The 12,723-nt window shown below is 39.8% G+C and overlaps 1 protein-coding gene across 1 annotated transcript in view; it reads right to left on the minus strand.

The window, feature by feature from the left end:
• Positions 1-12,723, minus strand: part of SLC27A6 (solute carrier family 27 member 6) — a 69,136-nt gene that overhangs the window by 27,112 nt on the left and 29,301 nt on the right. Inside the window, exon 4 of the mRNA XM_041760345.1 lies at positions 11,940-12,064. Coding sequence (XP_041616279.1) covers positions 11,940-12,064 — 125 coding nt within the window. The remainder of the gene's footprint in view (positions 1-11,939; positions 12,065-12,723) is intronic.

Below are 12,723 nucleotides of genomic sequence, written 5' to 3' on the forward strand. Positions count from 1 at the left end.
CAGTGCCCGGTGCACGAGGGGTGCTCACGGCATATCATCTCCGTGGGGGGGGGGGGGGGGAGGCAAGTCCTAGAAAGGAGAAGACCAGGAGGGAGGGAGGGAGGGAAAGAAAGAAGGCGAGGACAGAAAAAACCAGCTCAAAACCCCCCAAAGCCCACGTTCTATTTTTCCAAGTATTTCCCTAAGATTGTAGTAATAGGAAGCGATCAAAATATGTGTTTCTAGTTCAATAGTTAGTGCTTAAATGTTTATAGCCTCGCACACACGCCGAGAGTAAGCCATTCTACAGTACACGGGAAGTACTCATTGTTTTTCTCCAGCCACTTAAAATCCCATTTGAAATTTAAAAGGAAATCTGCCGAATGAGTCAGACCTTCTAATAGGGATCCCAGGGTCTTGGGTTTCCTTTTGCACCCATATCATGTGACCAGACCAGTACAGGATCCCATCCGGCGGACCGAGGTTCCAGTCTCGTCAAAGCGATCTCGAGGAGCCCTTTCCCGCAGTGTAGGGTGAGCTGCTACATGCCAGGCAGTGGTTAAGCTACAGCTCCGTCCTACTGAGCCTTATATTTATTTAATCACTTGCTGAAGTGGGCAGGCCTCTAACAATGCCCTCCTAGAAACAAAGTCTTTTTCTTCCAGAACATGGGCTGAATCCTACCCAGCAAATCTAAATCGCATCCAAGCTAAGTGCCTCTTTCTATGCCTATGGAAAGCGAACGTCTGAAGGTTCTGCTTCAACACAGATAATTTTGCATCAACCTTGATTTCTCAGAAGCAGAGAGTGTTTGTTGATAGATGGAGACACAGAAAAGAAATAGAAATTAACAGTGAAAACGAAGGGGAGAATCATTTTGCTTTCAGCCTCGGGTAAATGGCTGCTTAATGTGCAAAACACAAGTATGGTCTAATTCCTAAAGGATCATCTGAAACGTGTAACAACACATGCTAGGGATTATGATTCTTCCATCTTGATTCTCTTTAACATAAGACCTTTAATTTTCTAAAACCTGCTGGTAATTACGCATGCACACGGGTCACACCAACACATTTCATGTAATGAGAACTATATTCCAACAGTTTGATGCCTTCACAGATGCTCCAATATTATACGCTGGAAAAAAAAAGGGCAGCAAGCCAACTGGGTGTTACAGAACGGATACAAAGTAACACTAAATGCAAACAGACTGTCAAAGAATCCTGAGGCCAAAAAAAAAAAAAAAGCGTAAAATAGCAGACTTTCTTTTTTTTTTTTTATTCTTAAAAGATTTTATGTATTGAGAAAGAGAGCATGCACAAGCAGGGGGAAGGGCAAAGGGAGAAGCAGCCTCCCCACTGAGCAGGGACCCCCCCCCCCCTTTCTAACTCAGGGCCCAACTTAGGGCTTCATCCCAGGACCCTGGGATCATGACCCGAGCCAAAGGCAGCTACCCAGCTACCCAGGTGTCCCAATAGCAGACTTCCTTATACTGGAGCAGGAAAGGAATGGTGGTGGTTGGGGGGTTGGGGGAGCAGACAGGGTGGAGGCCTCTCCTGAGAAGGCCTGGAGAGTATTTAAAAGGAGAGACCTGCCTCACTAACTTGATGGGCTCCAGCTCCTAAAAGCCTTCGCCACGTGGCCTCTCCAGGCTGAGTCTGGGCAGGCCATGGTTTCAGAGACACCAGCCCTCAGTTCAATAAATCATTTTAAGGCATAAATAATAGCGTGAAAAGAACTCTGTGATCTCAAGTGTTAACAGCAGAAAGCAACCGCAATGTGGGCTTATTTCAAACTCCTCTTCTAGATAGAATAGTGAGAGGGACTGCCATTTACAGGCCACTTCTTCTGAACAGGTGTTTTCTATTCTGGCAGCCCTCAGGGGAACTCACAGTGGAGGGAAAGCCACGTTGCAGGCCAGAGTTATTTCCAGATCGCCTTGTTTGAGGATGACTGACTCCAAGAGTCTATGCAAGGTTTGCCTTGAACCTGAATGACAGTGCAAAGCTGGATGAAAAAAAAGGGGGGGGGCTGTGTAGAAGTAAAGGGAGGTTGATCTGGAAACCCAGAGAAAGGGTCACCTGAGCCACAAGTAACATAACTTATTAATGAAATGTTCTGAAAAATGCAGGGGCCCATGACCAAGATAATTTCTGCAGTGAGCTGGACACAGCAATGGTCTGACTCCCTCCATGCAAGGATGCAAACTTTTGATCTATCCAAACTCCCTCCATGAGTTCTGTCCCCCAGCCCTTACCCCACCCCAGGAACGTGGCTTTCTGATTACAACTGAGCTTTTCATGCAGGTCCAGGACTAGGGAAAGATTATGCTGATATCCCAGCAATGAGGCTCTTTGCATTTGTTACTTTCTTTTAAAAAAATTATTCAACAAATTTTTATTGAGCACCTTTTATGTGTCAGGTACCATTGGCAGCACTGAGGGTGTAACTATAGGTGAAGAAGATAAACTCCCTGCATTCCTGGAGCAGGAAATAATAGCAGAAGGGGGAGGTCAGGAGAGAATGAAGAACAATTATGGATAAAATCTGTAATAGGGTAATAAGTTCTCTAAAGAAAAATTAAGCAGTGGGGGCACCTGGGTGGCTTAGTGATTGAGCATTTGCCTTTGGTTGTGATCCCAAGGTCCTGGGATTGAATCCCGCATTGGGCTCTCCTTGGGGATCCTGCTTCTCCCTCTGCCTATGTCTCTGCTTCTCTCTCTGTGTCTCTCATGAATAAATACAGAAAATCTTTAAAAAAAAGAAAAAAAGAAAAATTAAGCAGTGAAAGAAGCCTATGAGATAAACACTGTAATAGAATGTGAGTTCATTCTTGATGTCTGACTGCTGCTAGCCCTCCGGCTCTAGCATTTCCCTCTCTGTCTGCCCCCCACCCTCCACATCTGGGCAAGCTGATGAGAACATTCAGTGCTCCTGTCTTTGGCAGCAACAGAAGTTCAAAGTACACAAACAACCTCACATGTAAAAGACCACTTGCCCTGATGCCTCCTCCTTGTCAAAATATGAGCTGAACTTGTCTCTTTCTCTGGCTTTCTGAAGTCACCTTTGGATATGCTTGGGACCCTCCCCTGCTCTCCACAGCAAGCCCCATTCTCTTGGAGTATGTACAGTATCATAAGTCTAAGCCACTATACCAAATTTGGGTATGGGACCATCCAAGTTGGGAAGGTGACCACACCACACATACCAATAGGACTAGTGGTCAGAGGAGCCCTCCCAGGGGAGGGGAGATTGGGATGGATGAGGAAGTGGGCCATGCAAATACCCAAGGGAACAAATACCCTCTGTTCAGGGGGAGAGAAGTGATAGCTCTGGAATATTCACGGAAAAGCAAGGCAGCCAGCAAAGCTGAGGTGGGGTAAATAAGGAAAGAGCGTGGTGTGGCAGGGAGGTGGGGACTGAGGGGAGATGCTAGCAGGGAAAGCAGACCACACAGAGCTCAGCGGTCCATTCCAAAGGAATTTGGATTTTCTTCCAAGTGAACCATCAGAGGTTACTTTAATAGTGAAGTAATACAACCTGACTTGCATTTTAATGGAATCATTCCAACTGCAAGAATATAATTTAAGGAGGGACACCAGGGTGGCTCAGTGGTTGAAGACTGTCTGCTTTCGGCTCAGGGCATGATCCCCTGGGTCTGGTATTGAGTCCTGCATTGGGCTCCCAGAGAGGAGCCTGAATCTCCCTCTGCCTATGTCTCTGCCTCTCTCTGTGCGCTCATGAAGAAATATATAAAATCTTTAAAAAAAAAAAAAAGAATATAATTTAAGGAGACAAAAATGATGTGAAGAAGCAGCCAGGGCTAAAATATCGGTGTGGGGGGAACTAGAGCTGGCTCCGATGGCTTCCTCCGATGGAAGGAGGCAGTAAGCTGAGGTCTGGTTCTGGATACATGTGAAGGTCGAATCTGCAGGGGTTGCTCATAGATAAGATGGGAAGTGAAGGAGAGAAGATCTGTGTGGCTGAGCAGCGGGATGGGGTGAGAAGTGCATGTTGAAGGAGGAGGTGGTGAAAAAGTTGAGCTCTCCCACTTTTTGAGATTAAATGTCAACTAGATTTCTAAGTGGAGATGTCAAGCGGGAATGTAGATATATGAAACCTGAAATCAAGGGAGAAGACACAGCTGGAGATATAAATTGAGAGTGAAGTTGTGGATGGTATTTGTATCTAGAAACATATTCAGTGAGTGAGATGAGAGAGAAGAAAGGTTTGATTGTGAGTCGTGGGCATGGTAACATTTACAGGTCAGGAAGATTAAGGAAGACTCAGCGATGGAGACAATCTAAAACTGTCAGCTAGCACTCTTGAGCTTGGTCTATATGAGTCAATCTAAAGACATAAACTCATAAAATGAGATCTGAACCTGTTAGACAACTTTAGCATATTTGCTGTGGTAACAAAAACCATCTTGTGAGGTCTCTTCCGGAGAGGCCCTCAACGTGACATCACAGTCTAATCTGTCTGTTTCCATGTGAATTTCTGTGCTTCACTCCTTAACCCTTACATCAACCCTGGACATAACTGTTATTACTCTCATGTTATAGATGAAAAAATTGAAGTCGGAACTGCTCAGAAAAGCAATCTAATTTGCCCAAGATCACAGAACTTTCGAGACATGGAAGTTAAGTTTGAATTTCAAGCTCCCTGACTCCAAGGGGCAAATAAATGAAATGACTTGCCTGATGTGATACAGAGAATTAATGGAAAGGCTGGAAATAGATCCCTGATATGTTTAATATAAAGTTATCGTTATTTTTTTTTCCATTGGGAATAAAATGATCACTTGGAAAATTCTGGTCATTTATCATTTGCTGAAAGATTCTTGTGCTTGCTCACTGAAGGGCAAAGATTTTATTTGTCTGTAACAAGGACATCAGGAACATGCAAAGGAACAGGCAACGTGTAAAATTGCAAATACATAATAAAACAATCTTGGATGTAAATTTTAAAATGTTAAATCAATTTGGACTGTAGGAAAACCTCACTCTCATACCACATTTACATTAAAAATAGTATAACCCAAGAGCAAACAGGCATCATATCTTCAAGATTTTTAATTTTCTATTTTTGTTTTTAGTACTTTTACTTGTGAAAAATGTTATAAAATTATTACTATTTTAATATTTTAAAGTTTTACTTAAAAACCATCATGCTGTACTTAAACAGGTTTTATAATCATTATTTTATTTATTTATTTTTTAGAGAGAATGAGAGTGTGTGTCCATGAGCAGGGGTTGGGGGAGGGGCGTGAGGTCCGGCAAAGACAAAGGGAGAGAGACAGATCCCAAGCAGGCTCCAAGCTCAGTGCAGAGCCCGGGGTGGGGCTCAGTCTCACAACCCTGAGATCATGACCTGAGCCAAAATCAAGAGCCTACTGACTGAGCTATCCAGGTGCCTCTAAACTGGTTTTTATAGTTAAAATATGATTTTTATTAGTGAAAGACCAATTATTTTCACGACTCACAATAATTACTCTAATTTTACAATGATGGGAAGCCTGGGTGGCTCAGCGGTTGAGCACCTGCCTTCAGCCCAGGGCGTGATTCTGGGAGTCCTGTGATCAAAATCAAGAGTCTGATGCTTAAGTGAATGAGTCACCCAGGTGCCCCTATTTGTTGGGAAATGTAATAAATAAAATATATGTATATTCTTACTGGAAAGCACAGCATGAATAATATAAGCAGATAGAAAAAGATATTATATATTATATATATCACTACTTGTTAAGTATGAATCATTAAATATTAAAAATCAGCACTTATTAAAACTCTTTAACAATATACACAATCTACAACATCTCAAAATATTTATTAATTCCCTGCTAATTCTACTAGCATTTAGCCTGCTTACAGTTATTTCTTATGTTAGTCCTTCTAAGGACTGTAGTTCTATATTTGTAGTTTCTAAGCAGAAAAGAAGGTTCTGGGAACTTGCCAACTTTTCTAATTGCTTTCATATCTAGTATGAGAATATTAAACACATCTTTGATTTACTTACGGAAAATTGAGTTTTAAAAGAGATGATTTACTCAACCATATAATAAAATGCTTCAAATATTTGGGGGAAAGAAATAACAAAACATGTATATATATCTTAAAACGACTAGGTCTCGGAGATAAAATCAATTGTTTTGACAGTTCCAAAGAAGAAAATGTAAATGAAACTCAGAACATCTTAGTAAGAATTAAAGCTCATATTAATTTAAAAATATCATTCTTTAGAGGTTATTGTGATGAGAAAAGTTTCCAGATCTCAATGCTTTGATAAACTACATCTTCTACAAGATGTGGAAAGATGAAAATGGGGTGATAAAACATTTGAAGCTATGTAGAAACTAAGAAAATGAAAACATGATAAAAGAATGAAAGTTTTTAATACATTCATTAAGGTACATTTATTCATCTATGCCAACTCAGCATAAGTTACTCCGTTCTGTTGGAATTTTATTCTTTGATACTTCTCCATCCCCACCTCCTACCTAAATACAACAAGGAAGACTTGAAGTTTGGAAGAAATGATGAGTTTTCTTTGGAGAAAATAGAGCAGGTGTCTTTTCAAATTGAAGTCTTAAAATCTTACAGTGCTGATGTTTGATTCTTGTCATTTAATGTCTTCATTTTGTTATCCTCAAATAAGCCCAGCAAACACTTAAGCAGGCCCTGCACAATTGTCCAAACATTGCTAGTAAAAAATTAATATGGCTTTTAATGAACAATATTTAATATTTATCAAATATCCGGGTCCTGTAAAATGTATGTCTTTTCAGAGTAACAATTGAGTGTAATCCATTTTGTCAAAGTTTTAATACACTTAAACGAAAGTATCCAGAATCCAAAGGATACTTACTAGTGGCCAGTGAATTTCCTGGCTTTTAAGAAAACAGAGGAAAGAAAAGGTATGTAACTTATAGAAGATATATTCACTAAAATGCATATGCCAAAATACATATACTAGAAAGTAAAGGCTGTGCCTTCAGAATGTCAATATGTAGGTGTTTTATGTTGAGACAAACTATACTGCCTAAATGACAAAATATAATATTAACTTGAAAAGCAGGTATTACACATATGTATCATAAAATAGGTCTTTGCTTTATTAATTATATCTCACCCTCTGTACCTATGGGCTCCAGATTCCTACATCTGACTGCCTATTCCATTTCTTTACCTGGATGCCTAAGGAACACACCAAAGTAACAGGTCCAAAAGAAATTTAATTTTAACTCTTTAAATCTCACTTTTCCTCATCTCTGTGAAGGGCTCACCGTTTACCTGTTTCAGCGAAACACCTGAGACTCATCCTGCCTTCTGTTATTTCACTGCCTACCCCCATATACTGAAACCTGCAATATTACTGGAATGAATGAATGAATGAATGAATGAATGAATGAATGAGTGATAGATACGATCCCACCCCTAGAGATTGCTAACTGTGGGCAGTTTTAGGCAGAGTTTCTTTAAATACAAGGAACCGTGCAGGAATCCCCTGGAGGATCATTGATGGAGAGCACGCCACCATACTCCTCACCAGTCGATAGGAAATGCAGCATTAATGCTAAGAAAACAAAGAACTGGATCCAATCAGAGAGTTCATTGTGCTGCTTCAGTAATGCAGAAAACTTGCGAGATTGGACCCTGGGGAAGAGCTGCTTTCCTATTTTCCGGGGCGGGGGTGGGGGGGTGGGGTGGGGAGTAATTACTCCATTGCTCTCTAAGAGCCAGTACCTTGGATTTTTTGAAAGGGCAGTGTTGCCAGAAGTTTGAGGCACATCCAATGTTTATGCCAGAGGAACTTTTGTAACTGGACTTTTTGAAAAAGAGAAAAAAGACAGGGCTCGGTAGGGGGTGGATAAATGCTTCCAGCCAAGGAAAGCCACCCCGCGGGTGTTTTTGCGCAACTACGCATGTAAACCGCATGCAGCTTTGGGCAAAGCTCTGTTTATTTCCCTCTTTCCTCTTCCATTTGCCTTCAGGTAATCGCTTAAAGATTACTTCACAAACACTATCTTTTCTTCCAAGAACCTCAGTGAAGATTCAAAATATGATGTAATTAACTAAAAGCAAAACGAATTCCACCTTTAAACACTCAACTCAGACTGAATTCTGCCTGCAGGTGAATCTCCTTCGGAATATATGACTTGCCCTTGGATGCGCAACAAATCTTTTTTTTTTTTTAATATAAATTTATTTTTTATTGGTGTTCAATTTGCCAACATATAGAATAACACCCAGTGCTCATCCCATCAAGTGCCCACCTCAGTGCCCGTCACCCAGTCACCCCCACCCCCCGCCCTCCTCCCCTTCCACCACCCCTAGTTCGTTTCCCAGAGAATCTGGGTGTCCTCAGAGAGTAGGCGGTTTTGCTTCTTCTTCTTCTTTTTTTTTTAACTTAAGGATTTATTCTAAACAAATGTCTGTGGGGCTTCAAACCATGGTTTAGGAGACATCCATTGTTAACTCTCTGAGGGCACTGACCCCAGTGCCTGTCTAGGCTTGGCCTTACCTGAAGCCACTGCTGTGCTGGGCAGCAAACACGGCCCCCTTCCCTGCAGGAGCAGTTCACTGACAGGAATAAATACCGGACAGAAAACAAGCAAGACCTCCTTGGAGGGATCAGATGTCTTAACAGAATGACTTTCTTCCTTCCCTAATCTTTAATGCCAAGAACTGCTTGTTCTCATTCTGTGTGAAGTCAACAAAAGGGATTAAGTAATACAATGCATCTCTGCATCAAAAAATTATGTTCTCCTTTGAGCAAAGCTATTTTTTTTTTTTTAATTTGCCTTCTCTCCTCCTCCACTTGCCTTCAGGTAAATGCTTAGAGATTATTTCACAACCATTATCTTTTTTTTCAAAGAACTTTAGTTAAGAATTAAAATATTTAGGGGGCCTGGGTGGCTCAGCTGGTTAAGCATCTGCCTTTGGCTCAGGTCAGGATCCCAGGGTCCTAGGTTTGAGCTGCATGTCGGCTGACTCCCTCCTGAGCAGGCAGCCCTCTCTCTCTGTCCCTCTCCCTCTTCTCCTTGCTCGTGTTCTCTATCTCAAGTGGAAAAAAAATAATTAAAATATTTAATTAACTAAAAAAATTAGATATTCTATTTTTAATTCTCAGTTCTCTCATATGCTCTGTGGCTATAGCATTTTCCCAAAATTAGTGCATTCCAAATTCAGAGAGGTGAAAGGATATTTCTTTTTATAAAAAAAATTCAAAGGAACACACTTTGAAAAAAGATTTGTTGTGAAAATGACAAACTACTAATATTTTTATTATAGGAAATGGTAGCTCCAACAGATGAGATAAAACATTATGTGCTAAGGACATAAATGAGTAAAAGACTTATAAAAGATATTTTAAAGAGAAATACAGACAGAAAATTATCCCACCTTGCTAGTAATCTTAACAAAGAATTTAAAAATGTTTGTTTCTTGTCTACAAAATTATAAATAAAATTAAATGACTCTTTCCCCATTTAAAAAAATAAGAAAAAAAAACCCCAAGACATTCTTTGTTCAAACAAAATATTATTAAGAAGCACTAGCAAATTGGGTTTCATCCATCATATTTGAAAGACTGAACCATGAAGATTGTCCTATTTTCCCTGTTCACTATCCTTCAGAGACTTTTGAGAAACTTTGAAGGAGGTTCAAGTTCTCCATGAAACATAACTGGAAAACTGTTTTTAATTTTTTTTTTAATTTTTATTTATTTATGATAGTCACAGAGAGATAGAGAGAGAGGCAGAGACACAGGCAGAGGGAGAAGCAGGCTCCATGCACCGGGAGCCCGACGTGGGATTCGATCCCAGGTCTCCAGGATCGCGCCCTGGGCCAAAGGCAGGCGCCAAACCGCTGCGCCACCCAGGGATCCCTGGAAAACTATTTTTAATATCATGCAGTCCTGATAAGAGACCATACATACAATAGGCTTACTCTCACAATAAGATTCCAAATCACATCAACCATTTTGAATAGCAATTTGGAAATATGCCATAAGAATCACCAAAATATCCATGTCCTTCTGAGCCCCTCCACTGGCTACAATGCATAAAGATATTAATTGCAGCATCATTTAACATAGTAAAATGTTAGGAAAAAAATGTCAGCTGTTTAGTACATATTTACTAAACAAATGACCTTGCAAAAGCTAATGCTGCTATCAAAGGATAAGAAGAAAAAGGAGTGGCTAGGGGCACAGTTTAGAAAGCCCACAAAGAAGTTCATTATAGGTAGTGCCTAATCTGTCCTTTACTGAAGGTGGCTTCTATCATACTGGAGGGCATTAATTCCCTAAATTATCCTAGTCCAGATATCACATTACCAAAGAACACTTTAATAAAAACTAGAAAATATGCTAGGTTGTGGCATTGTAATTAATCTCTCTGCTAGGACTCTTCAGATAAGACCAAAACTCTAACTTTGGTAAAGTCTCCCTGAAGAAAAAAAAACGTCAAAAGGTCTAAAACATTCTCTGGGATCCCCTGCCTTAGTGATGGATCTAGGGAATCTAAAGCTATCTGAAGCACTCTTGACCAAGAAGAGAACAAGGACAGCTCTGGCCATAAAAGGGATGAGTCAGGAGCTAAACAGGAGGTCCCTACATGGTAAACTTCAAGTTTAAAGTGAATAAAAGCGTTTTGTAAATAAGATTATCCAGTTTCACATCTTTCTTGTGTTTTTCTTCCCTATGTAATCCCATATCTTCTACAAAGTTTTATTTAAATACTTCCAGCCTTGTCTCAGCTGTGCTGTGGGTAAAGGAAGGATTACATGTACGTGTTAGAGCCAGCCAGAGAAGACATCTCAGCCCACCATGCATGCTTTGAGCTGGCATGATTATGGCAAAAGTGATGAGGGAGACTTGAGGAAAGGGCTTTATCAAAGGCCAAGGGCAGGCCATCAGTTTCTGCTGCCTGTCCCACATAGGGAAGCATTTCCTATCACCATTATTCATGGGGCTGGGAATTTGATAACAGAAGGTCATTTCTTCATAGCCTCAAGAATGTTTAGAAAACCAGTTAAAAAATAAGCATCTCAAAATACAAATGAGACCAAGAAAAGAATGTCTGAGGGCAAAAAAGCAAACAAACTAATAAAGACAAACTTTAGGCTCTTGTAACTCTCTGCTTGTCTAATTTCAGAATGGGGCAATTTATCAATTGTGGAAATGATGGTTTTAGGTGGGGAGACAAGAACACATGAAAGCAAAATTTCTTTTTTAAGTTTAAATCAAAACCAAACAAAGAAACAGACTAATCACTTATTCAAAAGAAAAGAAATAACAAGCAACTCTAATCAATATCATTAGTTTTGTTTTGTTTTTTGAAGAACAGCATTTGAAACGATGATCTAATTCGACCTTGCAGTAACCGCTTTCTGTGTATAGAGCATGCATCTAATTTCATAATCGGATGTGTGCTACATTTGCAGGAATTTTATTTTTTTTTTTATTTTTTTTTTTAATTTTTTTTTTAACTTTTTTTTTTTTTTTTTTTTTTTTTTTATGATAGTCACAGAGAGAGAGAGAGAGAGAGGCAGAGACACAGGCGGAGGGAGAAGCAGGCTCCATGCACCGGGAGCCCGATGTGGGATTCGATCCCAGGTCTCCAGGATCGCGCCCTGGGCCAAAGGCAGGCGCCAAACCGCTGCGCCACCCAGGGATCCCCATTTGCAGGAATTTTAATCAGTCTAAACATAAAAGTGGACTGGATTGTGGGTCCCTCCTATCCTGCCACAATATAGAGCACATTAATATAATTCTGCTCTCCTTTTATTTCCTCTGCCTTGTTTTATACTTGTTTTATCTTGGGGTATTGCATATACCTCTGTAAGTCAGTCAAAACTTTGTTCTGGAAGAAGGTGGAGTATACACAGAAATTATTTTTTTCTCCATACTTTTTCTTTCTGGAATTATTTTTCCTCTCTGAAAACAACTTCTCTTACCTTAGGTTGTTTGCAAAGATAGCGACAAAGTTCTCCAATATACTGAAACACAGTCACATTATACTTTCTGCAGTCATTCCAAAATTGACTTGCTGAGAATTTCTTCTTTAACACACAAGTAGCTCCTATGAGGAAAGGCAAAAACAGGCACCAGGGAAAATATTCAAAGACAGAATTGACATAAAAGACAAATGATGCTGCCCTGTCTAGAACATTTATAGTCATCAAGGCTTTTATAATCCATCAGTGGCCATTCCTATCAAGCTCATTTGAAACCATTAATCTTACAATCCAATAACTCTTTAAAAAATTCATGATGGAATTCTATGTTTTGACTGCAAATATGTATAATTATATATTTGCAATTCAGGGGAGGAAAGAAGAGGTCAAAATAAGTAAGGGAGTTGCAAGTATTAGAGCATGACTACAGATAAGAGTTTCTTTACAGAGACCAAGAGTATTCCCTTACTTTTATTCTTGAATATATACATTTTATTTATTTTTAAAAGCTTAAAGCTGCCTCAATATTTCTTGAGATTCAGAGTTGGTAACACAGAATTTGTAAGATAGCACCAGCCAAGTTAATCAATGATGACAGGACCTAATTGTGACAACCTAATTTTCACAACAATATAAGTCATATGAAGATGTTCCAAGGAAAACACTGCTCTTTTCCCTTCAGGAACAGAGTATGTCATGAAATTGTGTCCTTTTAATGAAGATTATGTTGTAATTATTTAATAAGCCCACAATCACTCTGAATTCTACTGATAGACTTTCGAAC

This window comes from Vulpes lagopus, chromosome 7 (assembly GCF_018345385.1).
Source record: "Vulpes lagopus strain Blue_001 chromosome 7, ASM1834538v1, whole genome shotgun sequence".
NCBI classification, from domain to species: Eukaryota; Metazoa; Chordata; class Mammalia; order Carnivora; family Canidae; genus Vulpes; species Vulpes lagopus.